Raw genomic sequence first — 26,226 nt, 5'->3', positions numbered from 1 at the left:
CCTTCGTTCTGGAAGAGGACCAGGACATAGAAGGAGCAGTCATTGGACTGAAGCAAGGGAGGGCTGGTCAGTCAGCCTCACTCTCTCCTCAGGGCCATATGACTCTGTGGCCTGCTAGAGATCAGGACACCTGGGCCGCAATATAGGCCACAGTCGCCAAGGGATTGGATGGGTGAAAGAGAAGGGAGCCCCTCCCCTCATCACGGTTGCCCTGGAGCTAGACCTGGGAACCTGATTGACAGAACTCTTTGGGTCTAGCTGGTGTCCATCGTGTAATAATCCTGGGGGTGATGAGATTTAACATTGCACGAGGCTTTATGAGGTTCTAAGTTCTGTGTACATCATCCAATTTAATCCTTACAGACTTTAATTATGGAGTTAAGTAGGCCAGCCATATTTCATAATTATCCCCCAAGAAAGGACGGATCAGAATGACAATGATAGGGAGGAAGAGAAGGAAAGAAAGACCATTGTTGTAGCACCTGTGGTGTGCCAGGCTCACTGCTAAGTGTTTTTTATAAGTATTATCTCATGTGATCCTCACCAAAAAAAGGAAGGGAGGTGCTGTTACTATCCCCATTTTACAGTTGAAGAAACTGAGGCAAACAGGTTCATTGACATGGCTAGGGTCACAAGGCTGCACTGGCTCTTCCTGATGTCGGGCTCGCTGCCCCCCAACCCCCTCAGACAACCTGACAGTGATTGGAAAAGAGATGATACCTGGATGTCTTTTCTAGGGGTGATCTGGTGGGGCAATTCTGTGGCCTGGAAAGAGGAAGAAAACTGCAGAACTATAAAGGACTCCCGTGACTCTTTACATTCTCTGCCTGAGCCCTCCATGTTCAGGGAGGGGGGGGGCAAGCCAGGCGCCACGGTGACGTGTCCGTGTGGCATGTACTCGGCTGGGCCCGGGCGGGGAATTGTGGGAGCTGCCTCAGGCACCGGGTCTCGAGTGTCTGAGTGAGTGTCCCAGGCACACTGTCTGCAGAGGCGACGGGGCCTGCAGGAGACAGCTGATCTGCATTCCTTCTCCTCTCTGATGGGGATTTAAGACGCCCCTAACCGATTTTAGCCTGGAGTCCATGGGAACACCCCTCGATGGCAGCCGGGGGCTCAGCTTGGGATCCTGGCTCGCCTCGCAAGGTTTCCTGGCAAATGCCCATGCTCGCAGACGTCCCCTCCCTAGCCGTGGGTGCGAAGAATGCTCCAGCTCATCCCACCTCCAAGCCCCTCATTCCTCTTTCCCCCTTTTTCACAGGGTCGCCATGGACGTGTGGGCGACGCTCGCTGATTTTTGTAACATACTGACAGCGGTGAATCAGTCGGAGGTACCGTTGTACAAGGACCCGGACGATGACCTCACCCTTCTCATCCTGGAAGAGGATCGACTGCTCTCGGGCTTCGTCCCCCTGCTGGCTGCCCCCCAAGACCCCTGCTACGTGGAGAAAACCTCGGACAAGGTCAGCTTGAGGCCAAACATCCCCCCCCACTCCCACCCTCCCCTTAATTCTCCAGACTTTTTTATTCTTGGGAAGTTTTCTGTGCAAACGGAACATGATTAAGTCATTGAGAAGGGTGTTAAGGGAAAATATCGACCTTTTAGCCGCTGACATCCAACTCTGTGTCATGAAAAAAAACCCTCTCGACTTCCTTTGGTGTGTGTGTGTGCTCGCTGGCATGTTGTATATACGATCATTTCCTCACTTGTTTAAATAGTGCAGCTTGTGTTGGCAGTGCTCTCACTCAGCTCCAAATGGTTTGCATCATGCTTAAAGCACCCTCCTCCCTCCTCCTCCTCCCTCCTCCCAGCCACAAAACTCGGCCCTAGGAAAGGAGCCAGGGCTTTCTTCCCTGCTCTAAAGAGGGGAGTGATAAATAGGTGACTAGAGAGAAGCAGACACCATGTGTTAACTTACAAAAGGCTTTTAGGAATATGAAGCGTTCCCCACTGCCTGGTTTCTATTTTCCTTCCTTTAAGAATTACATTTTAACCTGAATTTTTTTTCTTGTCTGTCTGTTTATAGAAAAACAAACCCCATTCCCTGTTGACACGGTGGGGACTATGGGAGTCGTGGCCTTGGTTCATCAGGGGAGTCCTTGGCCAGGTGGATAGTGGGGCAGTGCTTCTAGCTTCCTGTTCCCCACATAAGTTAATAGTCTAAAAGGCATCCTGATTTCCTGCCCGCTGGGAATAAAGAATTCTCTTTGGTGGGGGTTGGGTTTCCTATGTGAGTCGCCAGTTTTGCGAATTTGTCAACAGTGTGTCCCCCAGGGGAGAGACCTTTTAGCAGGAGCCTGTAAGTGGCTTCTTAGGAGAATGCTTTCTATACTTTAGAAATTCCTGATGTGCTGAGATAGAACTGTGGATGTGTTGTGGCTACAGGAAAATGTAGAGTGAAGGCAAAGGAATTTAAAAAAAAATTAGGAGACAAAAATTTAAACTCCAAACTCTTAAACTGCATACAGGGGAGCCTTTAATTCGCTGTTCAATGATGAGAACTCCAAACTAAAGAAACTTAGAGTTGAAGGATATTGGTGTAATGGAAAATGGGACGTGGAAAGTTAATGGACGGCCATTTGGCCATCCAAAATCATGTTTAGTGTCAAGTTTAAAGGCCCCAGATGTGAACGTATTGGCCTCCATCCAATTAAAGATGAGACAGGCAAAAAGCATTCTACTGGTGGGAGATTGAAAGTGGGAAAACTTACCTTGTGTCTTACAAGAGAAGAAACTTAGATTGGGGTTCCTTTTAAAGACAATATAACCTGACTTTTGCTTTCCTGAACCAGCTTGTTGTATCAGGGGTAGTGAGAAATGTGTGAGAAAGTAAGAGTATTTGACTAACTATGGACGTACAACATTTAGAGAAGAAGTTAAATCAGAACAAAAATAGCATAATTACCGCCTGGATTAGTGAAAACCTGCCTTGTTTTTTCTTGATGAGGAAGTGACCTTAACTGTGGAAGATGCTTTTGAGGCATTGTTCATTGTGGTCATTGTTGTTTCTGAATTGGGAGGTGAAGATACTGACCAACCATAGCCTTCCCCTTTGAACAAACTGAACTTAGGTTTCTTCAGCAGCCTCCCCGGCTTCAGTGCCAATCAAGGGTCATATCTAAGGTCCATACCCATGGCCTTGTTTCTGAAGCCTTCTGGAATTCAAAGGCTACACAGAAAGGAGATCCAGCAAAAGTACCTAGAATTCCCCTTTGAAGCCAAAATAGCAGAAAAGAAAAACATCTGAGACAGAAGAGGGGAAGAGTTCTTTTTTACCAAGAAATACAGACAGACAGACTTTTGAAAAAACAAAATGCGTGTATGTTGTGTGTGCATGTGCATGCCATACACACAAGAACCTAAATATGGAGACTTGAAGCAAATCTGTGAAAAAGAGGGAGGGGAAAAAAGAATTTCTACAGAACCAGCAAACACCTTGATCACAGAATCACAGCTGTAGAGCTGGAAGAGAACCCCTCATTTTCCAAGGGGGGAAACAGAGGGATTAAGTGACTTACCTAAGCTCATACAGGAAGCATTGGAGGCAGAATTTGAACCCAGGTCCTGTGATCATGTTTTGTTAGTATGTATAAACTCCTCATAATCTCTAATCTCTCACCTTCCTCCCTGAAAAGAGGGTAAGGAAGTGCCTTTTTTCTACTCTTCTGTAGGGCCAAGCTAAAGCTTGATCATTAAAATTACACTGTTCAGTTTTGTTCTTTCCATAAACATTATCATGTGTGTGTGTGTGTGTGTGTGTGTGTGTGTGTGTGTGTGTGTGTGTGTGTGTGTATACACACTCATATAGATGGATGGATGGATGGATGGATGGATGGACAGATGGACGGACGAACAGATAGACAAGATTAGATTGTTTCCTGATTTTGCTTTGTTTTGTATCAGTTCTTCCAGACAATTTGTGTAGTCATTTCTCAGTGAACATCAATTTGCTTCCAGTTCTTTTGTTACTGTTGTTTTTAACCAAGGATTTCCTTTGCTATATTTTATTTTTCAATCCTCAGAAATCCACTTTTTCATCCTTCTACCTCAATTTAGAATTAAAGAAAATCAAAACTGTTACAAACATGTATTTAATCACAACAGATTTCCATGTTTTTCATGTCCAAAGCCAAAATATGCATGTTTTATCTGGAATTGTGGTTGGGTTGGTTATTGTGCTGATTGATAAGAGTGTCTAGTTCTTTCACATTTTTTTTTTTTTACCATATTGTCATTATATAGATTTTTCCCCATGTCACCTTGTATCTGTTCATAGAAGTCTACCAAGTTCTTTTGAAACTATCCCTTTCATCAGCGCAATAGTATTCTATCAACATTCATATACTGAACTTGTCCAACCCATCTCTGATTGATGGACATCTTTACAGATTCCTCTTCTTTTCCACTTCAAAAACATCAAAAATATTTTTATACCCTGATAATTTTGAAACTGATAAATTTGTTTTACTTAGGATTAATTCCTCCCTTCATTTACCCTTCTTCTAATTGTCCCCTAATGAATAAAATGTATTTCTGTACTCAGTTAGCTGGGAGTGTATGTGGTGTGGAAGACAGAGACAGAAAATAAATTCTTCCATCCTCTATTTCAGACTCGTGTCAGTCATTCCCACTTTTTTGTATAAATATCAACGTAGCCTGATTGTGAGACAAATTTCCCTAAGCTTCCTTTCTCTGCTTCCCAGTATATGTTCCTTTCCCTTTCTCTTTTTAATCTTTTCCTAAGATCATTAGACCACTACATCTTAACCCCCAATGACGATAATGTTGTGAGAGAGGACATATATATCATCTCCCTGCAGAAAAAGGCTAACAGATTATCCTTGTTTAGTTCCATATTTTTCTTTTATCTAGAAGCTTTGGATTTGGGCTATAATTTTCTTTGGAAATTTTATTTTGGAGTTTCTTTTAGGTAGTGACTAGTAGATCCTTTTTTTTACTTTGCCCTCTTGTCCAAGAGGTTGGGGCAGATTTCTTGAAATAGATTATCTAAACTCATTTTGTCATAATATTCACACTGTCTGATGATTAAAATTTTTTTTTCCTGTTATATTTCTCCCATTTTTTTTTTCAGTCTTTTGACTTTGTTTTTATATTATTGTCTCATGAAAGCCAAAGACTTTGGTCTATTCTAATTTTCAGAAAATTTGTTGCTTGGGCAAGGTTGATTCCATTTCTAATTATTTTTTCTTAACTCTTGTTTGCTTTCCAGTTTTTTCTCCTCTAGCCCTCCCATTTAATTTATAAAGACATTTAAAACTTATTTTTTAGCTTCTTGTTTTAGCTCTTCCAGGAATTCTAGTTGAATCCAAGGAGTGTTTTACTTTGAGTTTGTCTGTAGATGTTCTATAGATTTTGTTTTCTCCAGGGTGAATGTCTTAAGCAACCTTGTCACCCTAAGAACTTTTTATGGTAGAATTCTACTTTTGATTGTTTATCCTCCCAGCCTTCTTCCTGTGGACTTGATGTTAGGGCTGAGCTCTGTGCACTTCTAGAGAGAAGATTTGGCCTAGTCTTGTTGCTTTCTTGGGATATTGAGTAATGTTACTCTAGACCATGAGGAACAGCTCAGGCTGGGAACATGTAAGTTTTCTTTTTTTTTTTTTTTTTTTATTATAGCTTTTTATTTACAAGATATATGCACGGGCAATTTTTCAGCATTGACAATTGCAAAACTTTTTGTTCCAACTTTTCCCCTCCGTCCCTCCACCCATTCCCCCCAATGGCAGGTTGACCAATACATGTTAAATAACATGTAAGTTTTTAGTGCTCCCAGAATGGTCTGGTCCTGGCAGAGTCTTAATTCAGACCCTAGTCTGAATTCTGCAGGATTCTAATCTGGGTCTGGGTCTGGGTCTGATCAATAATAGATGCTGTTAAAGTCATCACTCTCAACTAGCTGCAAAGTTGTGCTGAATCAGCACAGCACAGCACAGATGCTGATTCAGAGTGACAGAACCACAAGCTCCCTTTTGGCCTGGGAAGCCTGCCCTGATTATTCCTTGAAAGGATTCATATAGGTCTAGAAGCTTGAACTTTGACCCCAGTCCATTCCTGGGTTCAAGCCACAACGCTGCTGTTTTTTCCTGAACTTAACTCCTCTATTGTTATATTGCCTAGAGGCCTGCTCCTGCTCCTTTCCCCCAGTCTCCTCCTCAGGGTGTCCTGGATCTGGGACCTGGAACCAAATCATGACTAACAGAGATGCCAGTTGGCAGATGTTCCCCTTGTGGCTCTGATTCCATCTCATGCCCCAATGCACAATTTTTCCTACCCTGTGGTGCTTTTCCATGTGCTCCTGGCCAGACCTTATCTCTGTGGTCCACAGACCCTTTCTCCTAGTGCTAACCTGGTGCTGGAAGAACCCCTCACTGGAATGTTGTCTTGGATAGCCCTGTTGGGATTTTTCTTCGGGCGTTTTCTATATCCGTTTGGAAGCATTTGGAGGGGAGAGCTGGGTTATACCACCTCCTTCTGGTCTGCTGTCCTGCCTCTACTTTCATCAGGTCCTTTTTACCACAAAGTATATAGGCTTGGCAGTAGGATTTCTGAGTTAAAGGATATAGGCATTTTGGCTCCATTGTAAGCACCATTCCAAATTGCTTGGTAGAATTGTTAGACCAATTCACAGTTTCCCCAAACAATATATTGTTGTGCCCATCTTTTGGAAACTCCAGAGACATTAAATGTTTCCATCTTTTGTCATCTCTGTCAGCTTACTCTATGTGAGGTGAAAAATCAAGAGTTGGTTTGAATGCTTTCTATTTTCAAAACATATGCAGAGATAGTTTTCAACATTCACCCTGCAAAACCTTATGTTCCAAATTATTTTCTTCCTCCTTTCCCCTCTACCCTTCCCCTAGATGGCAAGTAATCCAATATAGGTTAAACATGCAGAGTTCTTCCATACATATTTCCACATTTAACATGCTTCACAAGAAAAATCAGATCAAAAAGGGGAAAAAATGAGAAAGAAAACAAAAAGCAAACAGCAACCAAAAAAAAAAAAAAAAAGAAAAAGAAAATACTTGTTATCCACACTTAGTCCTCATACTGCTCTCTTTTGATGCAGATAGCTCTCTCCATCCCAAGTTTATTGGAATTGTCCTGAATCACCTCATTGCTGAAAAGAGCCATGTCCAAAAGAGAAACATAATCTTGTTGCTGTGTACAGTGTTCTCTTGGTTCTACTCACCTCATTCAGCATCAGATCATATAAGTTTCTCCAGGGTTCTCTGAAATCATCCTCCTAATCATTTTCTATAGAACAATAATATTCCATAACATTCATATCCCATAACTTACTCAGCCATTCCCCATCTGATGGGCACCCACTCAATTTCCACTTCCTTGCAAATACAAAAAGGGCTGTCACAAACTTTTTTTTGCACATGTGGGTCATTTACCTTTTTTATGATCTCTGTGGGATACAGACTTAGTAGTGACACTGCTAGATCAGAGGGTGTGTACAATTTGGTAGGGTTTGAATGTATTTCTCTTATAGAAATTTGAAACCATATTTTACCTATTTGCCAAGAGTTTCTACTTCTGCCTTTGAGACCTCTTTGTTCATATCCTTTGACCATTTCTGATTGAGGAAGAGATCTTTAGTCTTATGAATTTGTTTGTTAACTTCCTATATATTTCAGTTACTAGACCCTTCTCAGAGATACTTTATACAAAAACTTTCCTGTTTGATATCATTAAAATGATACATTTGATCTTTTTTGATCACCTAAATAGTTTTAGTTGTGTTTTTGTTTTTTTGGTAGTTGTAGTCATAGAGGGTGCATAGACCTCAACCTCGAGGCCTTTCCTAGGCTTAAGGAATTGCTGGAGCATCCTGGGATAAAGGTAATCAACCACACGTACTCCTGGTACTCTTAGAAAAAGAATAGTGAATTGATCAGAGAAATACAAATTAAGACAACTCTGAGATAGCACTAAACACCTCTCAGATTGGCAGGAAAAGAGAATAATGAATGTTGGAGGGGATGTGGGAAAACTGGGATACTAATGCATTGTTAGTGGAATTGTGAACTTATCCATCTATTCTGGAGAGCAACTTGGCCCAAAGGGCTATCAAACTGTGCATACTCTTTGTCCCAGCAGTGTTTCTAGTGGGCTTATATCCCAAAGAGATTTTAAAGGAAGGAAAGGCTCCCACAAGTGCAGAAATGTTTGTGGCAGCCCTTTTTATAAAGGCAAGAAACTGTAAACTGAATGGATGCCCATCAATTGGGGAATGGCTGAATAAATTGTGTTATATGAATGTTATGGAATATTATTGTTCTGTAAGAAATGACCAGCAGGGTGGTTTCAGAAAGGCCTGGGAGACTTACATGAACTGATGCTGAGGGAAGTGAGCAGAATCAGGAGATCATTTTACAGGACAATAGCAAGATTATACAATGATCGATTCTGATGGATGTGACTCTTCTCAACAGTGAGACGATTTAGGCCAGTTCCAATGATCTTATGATGAAGAGAGCCATCTTTACTCAGAGAGAGGTCTGTGGGAACCAAATGTAGATCATAAAATAGCATTTTCGCTTTTTTGTGGTTGTTTGCTTGAATTTTATTTTCTTTCTCATTCTTCCTTTTTGATCAGATTTTTCTTGTGCAGCAAGATAATTATGTAAATATCTGTGCCTATATTCGACTTACATATATTTTTACCATGTTTAACATATATTGAATTACTAGGGGAAGGGGTGAGGAGAATGGGGGGATAACTAGAACACAAGGTTTTGGAAGGGTCAGTATTGAAAAATTATCCTTGCATATGTTTTGAAAATAAAATGTTTCAATGGGGGGGGGGAGAATCTCCCAAACAGGGGGGAAAAAAGAGTAGTGACACAGGGACTCCCCAGTCACCAAGACTCCTTGACTAGAAATATTGGTGTGAGCATTTTATCGAGAAAATTGGCATGTGCATTTAGCCTCCAACAATTTATGCTCTTTGAATTTGGAATTTTAAGAAGACACACAGAGAAGGAGAAGGGTCCATGATCATTACCATGCAGTAATGGGATTTCTGTGCAACCTTTTTTCTCAGGTACCTAAGATTTGGCACTGAGATGGCTTGCTTTGCTTCTAACATTATTCTATTCATTCATAAAGTAGATTCCTAAAAGGAGCTTTTACTGGACTTAGAGCACGAGGAGGGTAAGAAAGATATAGTAAATATTATCCCTGCCCTCAAAGAAGATGCTAGGTAGACAGATAGGAAACCTAAAGTGCATGAAACAATCTGTGATTATGTTTATGAATAGGAGATGTTCAGAATAGATAGAAATCTCTCTCAGTTAAAGAGTGGACAGAAGACTCCATGGGAGTGATCTGGGCCTCGTTGATGGATAAGTTTTGGACAGGCAAAGAGAAAGGGCATCCCATGTTCAGGCTATCATATGAACAAAAGCATGGAGGGAAGGAATTCTTAAGATGTGTTTGTGGGGTGAATAAATCAGCCTGTGGAGAGTAAAGGGGAATGTTAGGATTAATGAAAGGTCATATTAAAAATGTAATTTTAGGCCATTCTTCGAAGAGCCTTTAAGGACAATCTTGAAGAACTTTTATTCTTAGGCAGGAAGGTGTCAGCAGAGTTTTGAGCAAATAAGTGACAGAGGAAGAGGTGTGTTTAGTGAAAAGAATACAGCTGGGAGTCAGGAGGTTGGATTGGATTCAAGCCAGAACTCTGGCATACTGTGACTCACTGTACAATCTTAAATCAATCACTTCCCTTATTTTCATTTGCAAAAGGAAGGGATTGAATGAGATGGCCTCTAAAGGCCTTTGCACCTCAAGTGTTCTATGATTTTTAGTTCTTGAATGAAGGCAGTCTTCAAGAAAAGTAAATTTGACAGTGAGATGCAAGGTGAGTAAAAGACAGGAGGTTATTGTCCTTATCTTAGAATAATGATAAGGGACGAGATTTGGTTTTAGAGAAATGGAGAAGAGGAGCCTTATTTGTTCTATTAGTTTCTGTCCGTATATAATTCACATAGGTCTCAGATGATTTTGGAATAGCATTTTATCTTTACTTACTGTCCCAATTCTGGAGTTCATTATGTTTGAGATCTAGAGTAACATGGAGCTTGATTATAGACCAGCATAGAAACCTGTAAATATATCCCCACTTAGGATGATCAAGAGACAAGAAGATAAAGAACCAGGCCTTAACAGTCCAAATACCCAGGCTCTGTGGGCTTCCCAAGCTTATTTCTATTGTGTTTGGCTGATCTGATCCATGATGTACCAGCCCCCAGCACATTACCTGTCTCCCCTAAATAATGTAGTAAAAGAACAAAGTCAGTCAATGTGTGATATGTTAAATTTTGCTCCTATGTGCTGCTCTCTTTTCTGCTTCTGGGCCTTGGAATATCTCATTTTTTTCTATTGACAAGAGTGTGAAACACTGGAAAGAAACATTGGCTGAGGACATGGTTATTTGTTATGGTAAGGGAAAGAGGACGTCACAGATTACTGAGGCTACTGGCTTTTCAGTTCTTGATGTCAGTGATTATAAGACAACTTCTAACTGATGATATTAGAATGAATGGAAAGTTGTTTTTTTCCTAAAGCAGGAAGAAGTAGGGTTTTTGCTTTCTTTAGAAGCCAGTGAGAGCATATTTCCTACTGTACTGCCTTGCTATCAATGAACTTCTTCCCCTAATTCTTTTTTAGGCCTATTCCTTCCTTGAAATCGGTCAATCTTTTTCTAGGTTGTTTGTTCTTAGTCCATGTGGGTACAAGCTGAGCCACATGTTCAGAATCTCCTTTTCCTTTTTTTTTGTTTTTCCTGGTGAATTTTCGAACTCATGACATGATTATGAGGCATTGGGCAACTAGCCACCTTAAAGAGGCAAAAGACAGTATAACTCTCTGTTATAAAAGATGAGAAGAAAACCTTTTCTTGGACTAGCACCACACTTCTCTTGTTCCTGCACCTGCTATCCTCTACAACTCCTACTCCTCAGAAATTACAGTCTCTGTTTAACAAATATTTTTAATGTTTATACTTTTTAAGTGATGAAAGCTCTTCTTTTTACTCCTTCTAGATGTTGAGCTAATTTTTAAAAAATGCTGTCTCTTTGCTTAGGACAAGTTTCTTGATGTGAATTAACCATGGAATAATAGATTTAGAGCAATTAATGACCAAAGAGGCCATCTAGTACAATCCCCTCATTTTACAGCTGAGTAAAATGCGATACCCAGGGATGTTAAAGTGATGTGTTGAATATAGGAAGAAAGCAGCAGAGGTGGGATTTAAACTCTGGTCCTGTGACTCCAAAGCCTGTGTTCTTTCTCCTATACCTGAGATTCTATGAAAGATATTGCTATGACACATCTTAGCTGATAGGTTATAATGTATTCAAACTAAAGATGTGAAATCAGGTAGTACCTAGTTTTTCTCACTTTGTCTCTTTTAATTTACCTGCTCAAAGTCTCTACTTCTCACTTGTCAGGGACTCTATATATCATACATATATTTAACTGTGCTATCTATTGAGCAAGGACCCCTAGCTCCTCTACAATACCTTTGATGCTTTCTTCATTTTCATAGAGCTCTTGGTATCTCAAAAAGTTTGGGATCTTTGATCTTGTTTTGGAAGGAAGATCTCTGAGAATGCTTACCTCAGAATGAAAGGAGAATTTGAGAGTCTACCTGCTAAGGCCCATATAGGAACTCTTATCATTATATCTATACAACTTGATACAGAAATACACATTAATTGCTTGTGCTTGGGTTATGCCACTTTAATAAAAATGACAATACTATCTAAGGTTGTTCATCTGGAATTACCTTATTACCAGATGAATCTAACAATTTATCTGGAAGAACCAAAGATGAAAAATCTCAAGGAAAATTATGAGAAAAAAATTAGAGAGGAAGTTGGTCTAGTAATTCCAGATCACAAACTAAACTACAAAGCAGTAATCATCAAAACTATTTGGTTAGTGGTTAAATGTAGAGAATTTCATCAGTGAAACAAACTAAATCCATAATATACAGAAGCAAACAAACATAAGAACATAAAAACCAGTAAACCCAACAACCCCAACATTTAGGACAGGGGTCTTAACTTTTTTTCTTTTTCAGTAGCATTTTATTTTTCTAAATAGATGTCAGGAATAGTTTTCAACATTCATTTTTGTCAGACTTTTTGTTCTAAATTTTTCCTCCCTCCCTTCCTTACCTCCACCCTTCCCAAGATAGCAAGCACTTTTATCAATATGTGCAATTGTTTTAAACATATTTCCATATTTGTCATATTTTGTTCAAAGAAAATCAGACCAAAGTGAGATAAAAATCACAAGGAAGAAAAAAAACAAAAAGGTGAAAATACTATGCTTTGATACATATTCAGTCTCCATAGTTATCTCTGTGGATGTCATTGGCATTTTCTAAGTCTATTGGAATTGTCTTGAACCACTTTATTTTGTTAAGAAGAGTTAAGTCTGTCATAGTTGATCATCACATGATCTTGTTACTGTGTACAATATTTTTCTGGTTCTGCTCACTCCACTCAGCATCAGTTCATGTAATTCTTTGTAGACTTTTCTGAAATCAGTCTGCTCATCATTTCTTATAGAACAATAATATTCCATTGCCTTCATATACCACAAGTTGTTCAGCCATTTCCCAGATAATGGACATCCATCTCAATTTCCAAATCTTTGCCTCTGCTGCAAATATTTTTACACATGTGGTTCCTTTTCCCTTCTTTATGATTTCCTTGGGATATAGAGCTAGTAATGGTACTGTTAGGTCAAAGAATATGTACAGTTTTATAGCCCCTTTGGGCACAGTTCCAAATTGCTCTCCAGAATGGTTGGATCACTTCACAACTCCACCAACAATGATTTGCATTTCTCTAATCAGTAGTGATTTAGAGCTTTTTTCATATGATTAGAAATGACTTTAATTTCTTTATCTGAAAATTGACTTCATATCCTTTGATCATTTATCAATTGAAGAATGACTTGTTTTCTTATAAATTTGAATCAATTCTCTATTTTAGAAATGAAATCTTTATCAGAAACACTGTAAAAAAAATTTTTGCAGCTTTCTCCTTTCCTTCTAATCTTGGCTACATTGAATTTGTAATCAAATTCAATGTAATCAAAATTATCCATTTTGCATTCCATAATGTTCTTCTTTGGCCATGAATTTCTTCCTTCTCCACAGATCTGAGAGGTAGACTAATCCTTGCTTTACTAATTTGCTTTAATATCATCCTTTATGTCTAAATCATGAACTCATTTCAACTTTATGTTGTTATAGAGGGTTAGATGTTAATCAGTGCCTAGCTTCTGTCATACTATTTTCTAATTTTCCTAACTATTTTTGTCAAATACTGAGTTCTTAATCCAGAAGCTGGAGTCTGGATTTATCAAACTCTAGGGTACTGTAATTATTGATTATTTTGTCTTGTATATCTAATCTATTCCACTAATCCTATCTTGTGTATCTAACCTATTCCACTGATCCCCTATTCTATTTCTCAGCCAGTTCCAAATGGTTTTGATTGCTGCCGATTTATAATCTGGTACTGCTAGTCTGTCTTCCTTTGCATTTTTTCCCCAATAATTCCCTTGATATTCTTGGCCTTTTGTTCTTCCAGATGAATTTTGTTGTTATTTTTTTCTGGCTCTGTAAAGTAACTTTTTGGCAGTTTGATTTGTATGGCACTGAATAAGTTGAATAATTTAGGTAGAATTATCATTTTTATTATTTTAGCTCAGCCTTCCCATGAGCAGTTGATATTTTTTCCAGTTGTTTAGATCTAACTTTATTTGTGTGAAAAATGTTTTGTAACTGTGTTCTTATAGTTCCTGGTTTTGTCTACAGTTATTTTAAATGGGATTTCTGCTTCTTGCCACGTGGCTTTCTTGGTAACACATAGAAATGCTGATGATTTGTGTGGGTTTATTTTATATCCTGCAACTTTGCTAAAGTTGTTCATTTTTTCTAGTAATTTTTAGTTAATTCTTTAGGATTTCCTAAATGTAGTATCATATCATCTGCAGAGAGTGATAATTTTGTTTCCACATTACTTACACTAACTCCTTCAATTTCTTTTTTCTTTTCTCATTGCGAAAGCTAACATTTCTAGTATAATGTTGATTAATAGTGGTAAAAATGGGCAACCTTGTTTCACCCTGATCTTACTGAAACTTATTCCCATTACATTTGTTGATGATCAATTATGAAAGACTTGGTTCTTCTCAGTAATTTCATGATCCAAAGCAATGCCAATAGACTTTGAACAGAAAATGCATCTAGAAAAAGAACTAAGGGGACTCAATGTAAATCAATATATACTAAGTTCACTTCTTTTTTCTTTTTTTTTTTTTTTTTATCTTTTCTGTGTTTTTTTCTTTTTGCTCAGATTTTTCTCTCCTAATATGATTAATAAAGCAATGTATATTTAAAAAAAAAAGGTATATTAGCACTTTTTTCAAATTTTAATTGGGGAAAGGGCTATTATGAGTGTCTTGAGTGTTCAAATTAATGTGCTAATAAGTCAATACTTAGGTGATCAGATATTCAAGACAGGTACTATTGGAGTAACTAAATTGTGTATGGGCTGACAATTTTGCTGTTTATGTTTTGTAGAATGTATTGAGGTTGGAATTGGCTTAGTAGTATAGAGGATGAGGGGAAGGAATTAATTGTTCTTTAAAGGTTTGATAAAATTCCCTTTGTAAATCCATCTGGCCCTGGAGCTTTTTCTCAGGGACCTCATTGATGACTTGTTCAATTTCTTTTTCTAAAATGGGACTATTTAAGTATTTTATTTCCTCCTCTTTTAATCTGGGCAGTCTACATTTTTGTAAATATTCATCCATTTCACCTTAGATTGGCCAAAATAGCTCTTAATTATTGCTTTAATTTCTTCTTCATTGATTCTAAGTTCACTCTTTTCATTTTTGAATACTGGTAATTTGTTCTTTTTCCTTAACTTTTTCTAATCAAAATAACCAAGGTTTATTTATTTTGTTGGATTTTTTTTTCATAAAACAAACTCTTAGTTTTATTTATTAGTTCAATTTTATTAATTTCTCCTTTGATTGTCAGAATTTCTAATTTAGTATTTAATTGGGGGCTTTTTATTCTTTTCTAGCATTTTTAATTGCATACTCAATTCATTGATCTTTTTCTATTTTATTCATGTAAGTATATTGAGATATAAAATTTCTCCTAAGAACTGCATCCCATAAGTTTTGATATGTTCTGTCATTATTATCATTCTCTTGGATGAAATTATTGATTGTTCCTTTTTTTCTTTCTTTTTTTTTTTTAATTAAAGCTTTTTATTTACAAAACATATTTATGGGTAATTTTTCCAACATCGACCCTTGCAAAACCTTTTGTTCCAATTTTTCCCCTCCTTCCCCCCGCCCCTCCCCCAGATGGCAGGTAGACCAATACATGTTAAATATATTAAAATATATGTTAAATACAATATATGTATACATATCCCCATACGGTTATTTTGCTGCACAAGAAGAATTGGACTTTGAAATAGTGTACAATTAACCTGTGAAGGAAATAAAAAATGCAGGCGGACAAAAATAGAGGGATTGGGAATTTTATGTAGTGGTTCATAGTCATCTCCCAGAGTTCTTTTGCTGGGTGTAGCTGGTTCAGTTCTTTACTGCTCTATTGGAACTGATTTAGTTATCTCACTGTTGAAGAGGGCTTCGTCCATCAGAATTGATCATCATATGGTATTGTTGAAGTATATAATAATTTGGTTTCCTCATTACCTACTCTAATTCCTTTAATCTCTTTTTCTTCTCTTATTTATTGATTGTTTCTATGATTTATTGTTGGATCCACTCATTTTTTAGGATTAGATTATTTGGTTCCAATTAACTATTTATCCATGACTATTACACATAATTTTTATTTCATCGTGACCTGAAAAAGAAGGCTTTTAATATTTCTAGGACCTCACTTTTTGAGAGAAACTTCTGGAAAAGCTGAAAAAGGGTGGCAGAAATTAGGGTTAGAACCATACTGTACACCAGGTAAATTCAAAATAAATGCATGACTTAGATACATATACAAATTAGAGGAGCAAAAAGGGAATTACTTATCGTAGGTATGGCTAATAAAAGAGTTCATAAACAAAAAAGGAATAGACAGGATACAGAAGGTAAAATAGACAATTTTCATTAAATAAAAGTGAAAAACTTTGGCACAACAAAATTAGTTAAAATTAGACCCCAATGGACTGAGTACAAAGGAAATATGCTTTCTACCTCCTGACAGAGGTACTCAGATGGACTCAGAGAAAATTATTTATAAAGACAGAGAGACAAAGCAAATATATACATATTTGTTTTGTGTGAGTAATTTTAAATTTTACAAGAATTATATTTCCTTATTGGGGTCATGGAAGAAGAGAGCTTGTGAGGAAAGATGAGAACTTGTGATAAGAAAGAAGGGAAAGTAAAGGAAAAAGGAAAGGAAGTCATTGAAACATTGTTTAAAATGCACATGAGACCTAAAGGAAGTTCAAAGGGAAACACAGACCATCAGGAAAGCTTTGAAAGTAAGATGTTTAACTTAGTACTTTTCTAACAAGCAAGCTATTTGTGATAGAGATTTAAATCTCTATAAGGAATCATTTTCTTCTATTCTAAAAATATTGAAATATTCTTTTTATATTCATTAAATCAGTAGAATAAAACTACTAATTAAAGAGGAAACACATAATGGGGGTGGCGGGGGAGAAGCCATTGTAGCAAGTTTTACTGATAAAAATCTGACATTCAATATATCAAAGGAACATATTCAGATATATGTGAATGAAAACCATCCCCATTTATAAATAGGCAAAGAATATTGTATTTCTCAAGGGAAGAAATCCAAGCTATCAATAGTCATATGAAAAATGTTCCAAATTACTAATAAGTAGAGAGAAGCAAACTAAAAAAACCCGGAGACTACTTTTTGCCCATCAGATATGACCAAAAAAAAATTATAAATTGTTGGAGGGGCTGAGGAAAAACAGGCATAGTAATGCTGCACTGTTGGTGGAATTGCAAATTGGTCTAGCCATTAAGAAAAGCATTTTGGAATTTTACTCAAAAAAAAAAAAAATTATAAAATTCTTCATAGTCTTTGACCCGTCAGTTCCACCAGTAGGCCTAGGCCCCCAAAAAATCAAAGATAGAAGTAATGATTCTATATGTACAAAAATAGAGCAGCTCTTTTTGTAATGACAAATAACTGGAAATTAAGGTGTTCAATTGGGGAATGAACAAATTATGGGGCATGTCTGTAATGAAATATATTATCATTCCGTAAGAAATAATGAGTAGTATTGTTTCAGCAAACCTGCAGGACTTAAATGAGCTGATGCAGAATGAAATGAGTACAACTTTGAGAATAATTTATACATTATCTACCACTCTTCCAGAGAACTAGTTAAAAAAAATAAATAAATAAATAAATAAAGGCGCTTTACTTCAAAGTGCAGAATGAGCTGTATTTTTAGCTATGGTCTTGACAAAATTTTGTTTTGGTTAGTTTTGCTTTTGCTTTGCATATTTGACACAAGTACTTTCTTTTTGGTTGAGGAAAGAATTGATAGGGTTACCAAAATGGGGTTTGCAGACATTTTCAAAATTCACAGAGTAAAGTCAGTAGGAAAGAGAAGCAGAATAGCTTTGAAAATAACATTTTATGTGTTGTATACTTAGAGAAGCAATTTAGAGGTGGTACAGGTTTGCAACTGCATAAGTAACCAGTCCTTTTTTTCTGTTCTGTTTTGTGTGTGGATGTGCTTGTTTTATTTGTTATTTAAGTTGAGTCTTTAAAAAACGAGAAAGAATGGGAGAACAAATCAGGATATGAGAGATTGTACATAAGAGAAATGTATCTGGGTTTCATTACCTGCTCCTCCTTTCTCTCTAGATCCCAGAATATTCTGGATTCAAAGACTGCTGAATGCTTCATTTAAAAGTTCTCTACTCTCCTTTCTGCAGTAACGCCTTCTAGTTTCTAGGGAATATTCTTGTGAAACTTAATAAACACTTGAGTACCTTGTCTCAGTGTGCCCAGAATGAATGTAGTCATGATAAAGTTACTTCTAAGGTAAAATGAGTAAAATCACTTGTCCTGGACTCAAGGAATATGTTTTGACAGTGACTCAAGGGATGAGATCCTTGGGGAAAAAGAGGTAGCTGTATGAAACTCAAACCTCAAAACGGTCACCCCCAAGACACCATAACTAACCCTTTTCATGTATGCCCTAAAGTTCACGTGATGCTTATTTTAACATTGTTTCACCCAATTATTAAAAAAGGGAAGAGGGGTCACAGAACCTTATTTGCCCAGGGTCATGATCCCTTCTTCCCCCAACCTTCCCCCACCATGGTTCCAAACCATGAGGTCCTCAAATTTGTCCCCAAAATGTAGTATTAGAAATGAAAATTGTATGGACTGGATGGTAGTGCAAAGCTGAATTGTCATGGAGAGTTTGGGCAGTGTCCTATGTCATTACAATTGGTGTAAGAGAATATATGCGCCTGGGAATCAATTAGACTCTGTATCCCTGACTCAGGGTTGTCCAGACACAGGCCTTCAGACTTCACTAATAGCAAATGCTGACCAAGCAGAAGATCCTGGTAAGTGTTTTGGTGTTTTTCCCCCAACACATACAAAACAACCTCTTAATTCCAGAGTGGTAACACAGTGAAAAACGTGGTTTACATATGTGCAGTAACAACTCCGCGACAGGCTGAAATTGTGCAATTAGTGAGGGTTGAGCAACTCAATGGCTCAGCCTAAGCCTTCCATGTTGGGCTCATTGGGGTACTCGGGGTTGCACAACACGGGAGCCCCAGAGCAGCCAACACAGGGACTTTCCTTTTTTTCAGGAGCTCACTTTTCTTCTGGACTAGACTCTCTTCTCTTTCTTTTTTCCTTTTGCATTTGTGTTCTCAAATGAAGAAAGACAGTGTCCAGACCTAGTCATTCATGGCCTGGCAACTCTCTGAGGGGGCAGGTTACTCCCCTAACGTGGGGGAGGGAGCTTAGGGGGGTTTTCGTCCAGTGATTTGCTTTGTTTCCTTTTGTTTCTGCAGAGAAACTGCACTCCTGTGTATATAGACTGGCATAGTTGATCAGCCTCTATTCCCTGAGCTCCAGGTCCTAGCTGGCAAACTTATTGATGTGTGGAGTTTGTTTCCATGTGTTGGGTTGGATTTTTGCTTGATTAGGGTGGGGGTTTTTTTGTTTGTTTGTTTTCATTTAATGGTAACAAAAATGGTTGTGGGGATCAGTTGTCAACCTAACAAGCTGGCCCAGAGGATTGACAACAGGCTGCTGATATTCTCCTCTGCTCAGAAAGTCACTTAATTGATAAGTGGGCTTCTGAGCCTTTGTCCTCCTGGCATCTGTCCATCCCTTTCCTTGCTCTGTCCCGTTGGGTCCAGGCACCCGAGGAGCAAAAGTGAAGTGTGTGCATTTTGTGGCTCTGTGTGTGAGTGTTTGTGGAGCAGGGAAGCTTCTAATAGAAAACACTTGTGTCTTACTGAGAGCAGTGCGAGGCCTGGTGAGAGTCTGTCTGCTCAGTCTGTCAGTCTGTTCCCCCTGCACCAGTCATTGTTCTCCTGGGAGTCTCAAGCACATTGTGGTTTCTTCTGCTCTTGCCAGTTTTTGTGTCATGGGTGGCCCCATGCTCAGTATGCAGTCAAGTTGTGAGGGTGGTGACTGGTAGCTATGAAGGCTCCCAAGTCAACAGAATGGCAGAGAGAGGGAGGAGGGAGAAGGTTTCTGGGATAGACTTGGAGAGCGACATGTTTCAACACATAAGGACGCTTCAGTCTTTCCTTTTCTTGCTAACATAGCACAAATCAGAAGCTCAGAGGCTAGAAACAAAGGCTTAGTGCTCCATTCAGCCGGTCGTTTCATTTCTCACTATTCTGGGAGAGTTCTACCCGGGTTCCCCAGCCTGTAGCTGACGGGCTCATGTCTGTCAGCTCCTGCTTATTGGGGCTCCGGAAGCTCATCTCCTTCAGGACACTGTCATGTCATCTCTGAGGCTCCTGGAACTTGAGCCTCTTTCATTCCCTCCAACCCTCTGAAATTCACATTTGTTCCATCTTTTTTTTAAAAACAACCAACAGGCAATGTCAAGGTAATAGCCGAGAGTTCTCTGGGTCCCTGAGAAGGCACTGCACCAATGTGGTTTTCACATTTTCAGGGTTTTGGCTGGTGAATAAGATGGAGGAGAAACACTCCTTCCCCTGATAACCATCCATTCAGATGCAGGGTCAGGATCGCATGGATTGAAACCAGACGGTGGATGATTAATACTTTTGCTTATAGGGCTGGACACCACAGCTTCCTCCATTTAAATGAAAAGGCCCTTTCTCTATACAAGTATGTGTGCATGCATCTGTCCCGTTGGAAGGTGCAGGTTTTCATGGGGCTGCTTTGGTGCTAGCCTTTTTCTTTGCTTTTTTTAAACCTCTTTGGGAGCTGCCTCATATGAAAGCATTGGTACACCCTAGGAGAACCATACTGTGGAGTTGTGATATTTGCAGGTAAAGCTGAAGTAGAAGAGGGAATTTGCTAATTCTGCTAAGCTGGCTGCTAGCACATTGCCTGAAACATAGTAAGCACTTAATAAATGTGCATTGCCTTGACAACTCACCAAGTTCTAGCTCTAACATGTGTCCAGCCACCTCTCCTCAGCCTGCTCCCAGGCCATCCCATGGACTGATTCTCTGGTCTGTACTCTAGATCTCAGTTACCAGAACCTTGAGCAAAGAGGAAACTTCACTTGGCGTAATTTTTTCCTTTAAAGAACGAGGTTGTCTTGAAGGTCATTGAATCATTGTCGTAAGGAACAATGCTTAAAAGTGCCCATTATTAGGATGAGTTCTCAGACAATGATTGTACTGGGGCCAAAGTCTGTTATGATCCTACCTTTTTCAAGAGGCCTTTTCCCATCCCCCACCTTCCATTGCCTCCCATCTCTTCTGTATCTCTCTTGTGTGGACCTCATCACTACCTTGGGTGTACCCCCTTTTCAGATGGGAGATTCAGATGCCCTCCTTGAGGGCAGAGACGATGTTTTTTGCTATTCTTTATTTCTCTGGTGCTTAGCACAAACCCTGGCATACAGTAAGTGTGAAATAAATGCTTCTTGACCAGACTTGTGACCTACCTGGGTTTTTACAGACAAATTGTAGAAAGTGGCCAACCTTAACTCCTCAAATCAGAGCAAGCAGGAACTCCCTTTATCTTCATTTCAGCAGCAATTTGTGATCCATGACAAAGTTTCCTTTTTCCTCAGCTCAGACCCTAGTCTTGGTTCGATCTCTGGGATGGCAAGTTAAAGCCAGGACAGATCTGGGATCTATTCCTGGCCTTTGCTTCAGTGAAGCTGTGTTATCTGTGACTGCTCTGAGCTCCTTTCTCCCTGATGCTCGAGCTATTCCAGGGCTACCATACTGTAGACGCTCACCCCTAAGGAATGCAGGCTTAGAGAACAAGGAACAGCATGGAGAAGTGCTGAGAACTGGTGGGATTTTGCAGTCTTAGTGGACCCCAGGCAGGAGGTTTCAAACTCAGTCTGCAGAAAGATCGGAGAGACTCACTCTGGTTGAAGGCGTTAAACTTTTTTTTCCTTCTCTTCTTTAAAAAAAAAATTTTGTTTGGGGGGCGGGGCGCAAATGGAAAAATAATGCCCATAGCACTATTTCAACTGTTTCCCTCCTCAATCTACTGTATATTCTGCTTCCCCTCTTGTGGCCATTCTGACTTTTGCCCTTCCTGAGAATTCCCAGAACCTGGTTCTCTAGTAGGTTCTCTAGCAAGACAAAAAAGGCTTCCCAGCTCCATCTTAATCCACATACAAGAAGGATTTGAAAAGTAATCAGTCCCTCAAAGTGGTAGAGGCCAAGAACTTACCCTCTTTGAAGAGCTCTTTTCATCTCTGGCTGGATTGCTCTCCAAACAAGCATTGGCAGAGCCCAGCAAGAGCCCTGTCATACAGTGCCCCTGGCATGAGAGGCAGCTTGGCAGCCAGAGGCCCACCCCCACCCCCCAGCAATGGAATTCAAAAATGTTTGGCTCTCAGGACATGAATTAAAATGTGTGTGTAATATTTATTTATCAAATGGTCCCTTTCATGTTGTATGGAATTCCTTCCTCAAGGTGGCCTGGTTATGGCATGGAGAGGAAAATGCATTCTGCCCCACTGGGAAATTGGTTTTTAAAAAAGGTAATATGTGGAATCTTCTTGTTTTTGAACTACTGATTCTCTTTGAAGTTTATTTTTCTTGAGCGCCTTCTGCACTGCTTATCTAAATACAGTAAAGTTTCTCTGGCATCACTGGCCCTGTTTGCTTATGATATAAGAAAGGATCACTTGGGATCTGGAGTTCTCTCTATTACTCTTGATTTATGAAGGAAGATCAAGGATTCTGACTTTTGATCTCAGTAAGCTTGATGTGATATAGAAGACTTTCTGGCCTTCCACTTAATACAATTTTCAATGGCCTTAATGAAATAAAACCATATCTTGGGCATTAAAGTGCCTTTTTTTTTTTAATTGTTCATAAAGGCAAAGCCAGTTCAGCCCAACGTTTTCCCTTTACCAAAGGCAAGTAAATCCAGCGGAAGATAAAGCTGTAACTTGGAATAATAGTTCAGTCCTTAAAATAGAAGGAGAGGGGTTAAAGAAAAGTTCTGCAATAAATCTGCAAGTGTGGAATCTGGGGGAAATGATCCCATCTGGAAAACTCTAGCAGCGATGCCATGGCCGGTTTGAGGAGCAACACAGATCTCAGTGAAGAGAAAACCCTGCAGTCTTGGAAGATGACAAGCTCCGTAATTGATGTCCATTTCAGCTGGTGCAGTGCCAGCTTTCGTTGGCCCTCATCCAGCGTTCCTGTAATTTGGGAGCCAGGTGTGAAGCATTTCTGTTCTGTCTTGTTCCCCAGCACTTACAGAAGCCTCACGGATCTCACTGGAGGCAGCAGCGGGAGCTCTGTAGGAAACAGATGTACAGGTAGAGGTGGAAGGAAGTGTCACACACAGCTGGGTTGAGGATATTAAAAAAAATCCTCTCCCTATTCTCAAGTGAGATCTGGGTTTGGGGGTGATGGTAAAGGCATTTCCCAACATGAGGTGTGACTACAAAGTGCTCTAATGAGACTGGTTTTCCTATGTGACTTGTGCAGTCAGCCTCATTGCTTTATGGTTAAACCTCATGTTGTGAAGGGGCCCCTCTCAGTGTTTCCCTTGTCTGCCACTGGGCAGAGCGAGGTTGTTGGAGAGTGTTCGCATGGGGCAGAGTATGATGGAAAAGCGGATTTGTGAAGAGAGGAACTGGATTCAAATCTCCGCTCTGCTTATTATGGCCTCAGGGACCTGAGACAAGCCACTTAACTTTTCTAGCCCTTAGTTTACTCATTGTGAAAAATAAATAATTCTAAGGTCCCTTCCAGTATTGAGTACTGTGCTCTTAGATGGCTCAGGGCATTTTTAATTGCTGCCCAAGATATCTGGGGCCCTGCATCTGAGATGTCAGGTCAGACCAGTCACTACTGGGATGTTTCTTTCTCCCCAGGTTGGAGGATCACGGCTCTTGATTTCTTGTTTCCTTTGTGACTTTGTGAGGTCTCAGTTTCCTCCTCTATAAAATAGGGTGGTTGCACTTGGTGATGGCCTCTAAAAGACCCTTCCTGCTCTAGGTCTATAGGACCCTAGTGATTCAGTGATTGGAGATTAGCTGCCACCAGCAGAAAGGGAAACCTTAGAGTCCCTTTGCTGGATGAGCCTAACTTTATGCTTCCTGACACAGAGAAGAATATAAATGCCAGCTTGTCTGTCCCTTTTTGCCAAACACCAAATGATAGGATATTGAGTTGTGTTATATTATAATCTCCATTCTAGGTCTCCCACAGATAGGTTTTCTCACAGGGAAGTTCCATAGGTAGAACTAAATGAACTACTCTGTAGCCTTCTAGTTTTACTCTTTGGAACGCAGAGCTATTGTCAGTGTTTTGCCACAGACTCGCTCAGTATGTGACCAAGGGCACAAACTTCAGCTACTCAGGACTAGGAATCCTTTCCTGTCAACTCTGTATCCTGGAGGGCACATCCTGTCATCTGACAAATACAGGAACCTCTTGTTATCTTGACAGTCAAAGTCTGAACCCCCGAAGACAAAACTTGGGGAAATCCCCTTACCCTATGAACCAGGCCACAGTGCCAAGGGCTACTGGCCCTCAGCATCACAGTCCCCTTGACTTGGCTAACTTAGTGTCGAATGGGATGATAGTGCAGCTATCTAGGAGGTAACATTTTAGTGACTGCTTAGATTCCTTGCTTAGTGCGCAAGTGCAAGTGATGGCCCTTTTTTAATCTTCTTCTTAATGTCATCAGACCTGGCTGACTGGGGAAGTCCCTGTGCCAAATAGTTTGAGAAATCAGGGAAAGGGAAAAGAGGGTATTATTCTCTGCAGTTCTCAAAAAATGAGGCTGTCCAACGCTTGCTTAATGATTTGTACAAATCAAATTCATGTGAAAGTGTTCTCTCACAGACTGGCAGGGGTGGATGCTGTGCTGAGCCTTTCTGGTATGGCTCTTGTCTCATTTCTAGCATCTCCTGGGTGCTACCTGCCTCCTACCTGGAGACTCACTGTGGTCCACACTAGCAGTTGATTGTGTCTGAAGGTTTAGTCTGTAGCCACTACAATTTTCTTGGAATGGAATGTCTTCAGTTCTTCTCATTTATGGAGCATCTTTGACCCTCACTCCAGCTCTCCTACTTGACCGTGAGCCTCCTGACAAGTCTCATTGCCTCTCTCAGGCTCAGTTGGTCCACGTGTTGTGGGTGATATCATCCTGCAGTGGGAAGTATGCCAAGCAAGGGCCAGGTTTTAGATTAATTGCGACTGAGAAAGTCACATAAAATGACTAGGTCTTACTTTTTTCTTTCATATGAAGAGCCTGGGCTGGGTGGTCTCTCCGGTCCCTTGCAGCTCTGAAAGTCTGGGAAGCTGTGGTTTCCACAGTTGGAGACACCTAGATCATAAACTACTCCATGTGAAATGTAGCTGATGGAGCTTTGACAAGTCTAAGAGCTGTGTATATAATGTAAAATGGTATTTGCATTAGAATGGACCCTTGGTGCAACTGTTCCCGAAATTTATAGGGAACGTCAAAAATTGCCGACAGATTACTCTTCGTCTGAAGGGAAGGTCATTCCCTTTTGGTGATAGTAAGGGCACCGAGGATGGCAAGGAAAGAGACTAACTCCCGTCTCAGCCTTCTCAGTGTTCCCATTATTGGCGCCATCTCCCTTGAGCTCAGGTTAGCCAGCCAGTCCTGGAGCCTCGTCAGTGTCCAGATTGAGGAGGAGGCTGTTGATAACCTGGAAGGAGTGGAAAGGCAGGTAGACTGGCCACGCGGTGGGATTTTCCCTGTTCCCCCACAATTGTGTCCACTGCAGTAACTTGTCTTGGGTGATAGTGTTCCTGCTATGAGTTAGTCCAGCGCCACAGGCAGACGGCTCTTCAGAGGGGTTTGAGGCAGGGCACCATTCTCTGAAGCAGCACATTGATCTGAGCTGTTCTCAGATCCCTTTTCTAGAGCAAAGGAAAAGAAACTTGGGAATAAGGGCATGTCGTTCATGTAGACGTGCACAATTCTTTGGAAGAGGATTTAGGTATCATCCATGTCCTCAAGAGAAGGAAGAACTAGATGATTGCCAGAGCAGGAAGAGAGCATGTTGGCCCAGTATCGGGGGCCTTTCCTTGGATTGTGCCCCTGGAACTCTCCAGTTACTGTGCGTGTCCCATGACTGAGCTCCAAATGGGCCAGCGGGGATGGCTTTTCCTTCCCGTGGCTGCTGCTCCTGACCTGTGGGCCGTGCATTTCCTGTGTAACCAAGGGGAGGTTTGGCAGCCGTCGTTCACTCCAAAACAGGCTTTGGCTTTTGTTTGTGGGGCTGAAGCAGAAGCCTGTCTCTGGATGTCCCCCGAGGGCTCAGCAGCCTGGTTCCCCCAGCACATGTGTCAGACTCTTAGCGTGGAGAGAGCCAGGCCCAAAGGGCTTGAGCTGAAAACTCAGAGACCCTCTGACTAAGGGGAGCGCCCAACTTTCTCTTTGCTTTCTGAGTTCTGTGGCTTTGGTTAAGATAAAGGAGTTAATCTCTAGAGCCCTGTAA

The 26,226-nt window shown here is 40.1% G+C and overlaps 1 protein-coding gene across 2 annotated transcripts in view; it reads left to right on the top strand.

Moving 5' to 3' along the window:
- SMG6 (SMG6 nonsense mediated mRNA decay factor) overlaps positions 1 to 26,226 on the top strand; it is a 180,157-nt gene that overhangs the window by 102,497 nt on the left and 51,434 nt on the right. For both annotated transcript variants that reach the window (XM_074263872.1, XM_074263871.1), the window contains exon 13: positions 1,259 to 1,460. In XM_074263872.1, coding sequence (XP_074119973.1) covers positions 1,259 to 1,460 — 202 coding nt within the window. The remainder of the gene's footprint in view (positions 1 to 1,258; positions 1,461 to 26,226) is intronic.

The sequence above is a fragment of the Sminthopsis crassicaudata genome, chromosome 4, assembly GCF_048593235.1.
Source record: "Sminthopsis crassicaudata isolate SCR6 chromosome 4, ASM4859323v1, whole genome shotgun sequence".
In the NCBI taxonomy this organism is placed as follows: Eukaryota; Metazoa; Chordata; class Mammalia; order Dasyuromorphia; family Dasyuridae; genus Sminthopsis; species Sminthopsis crassicaudata.
Note: the sequence above shows the minus strand (reverse complement) of the source record. Positions and strands in the feature narration are given on the sequence as shown.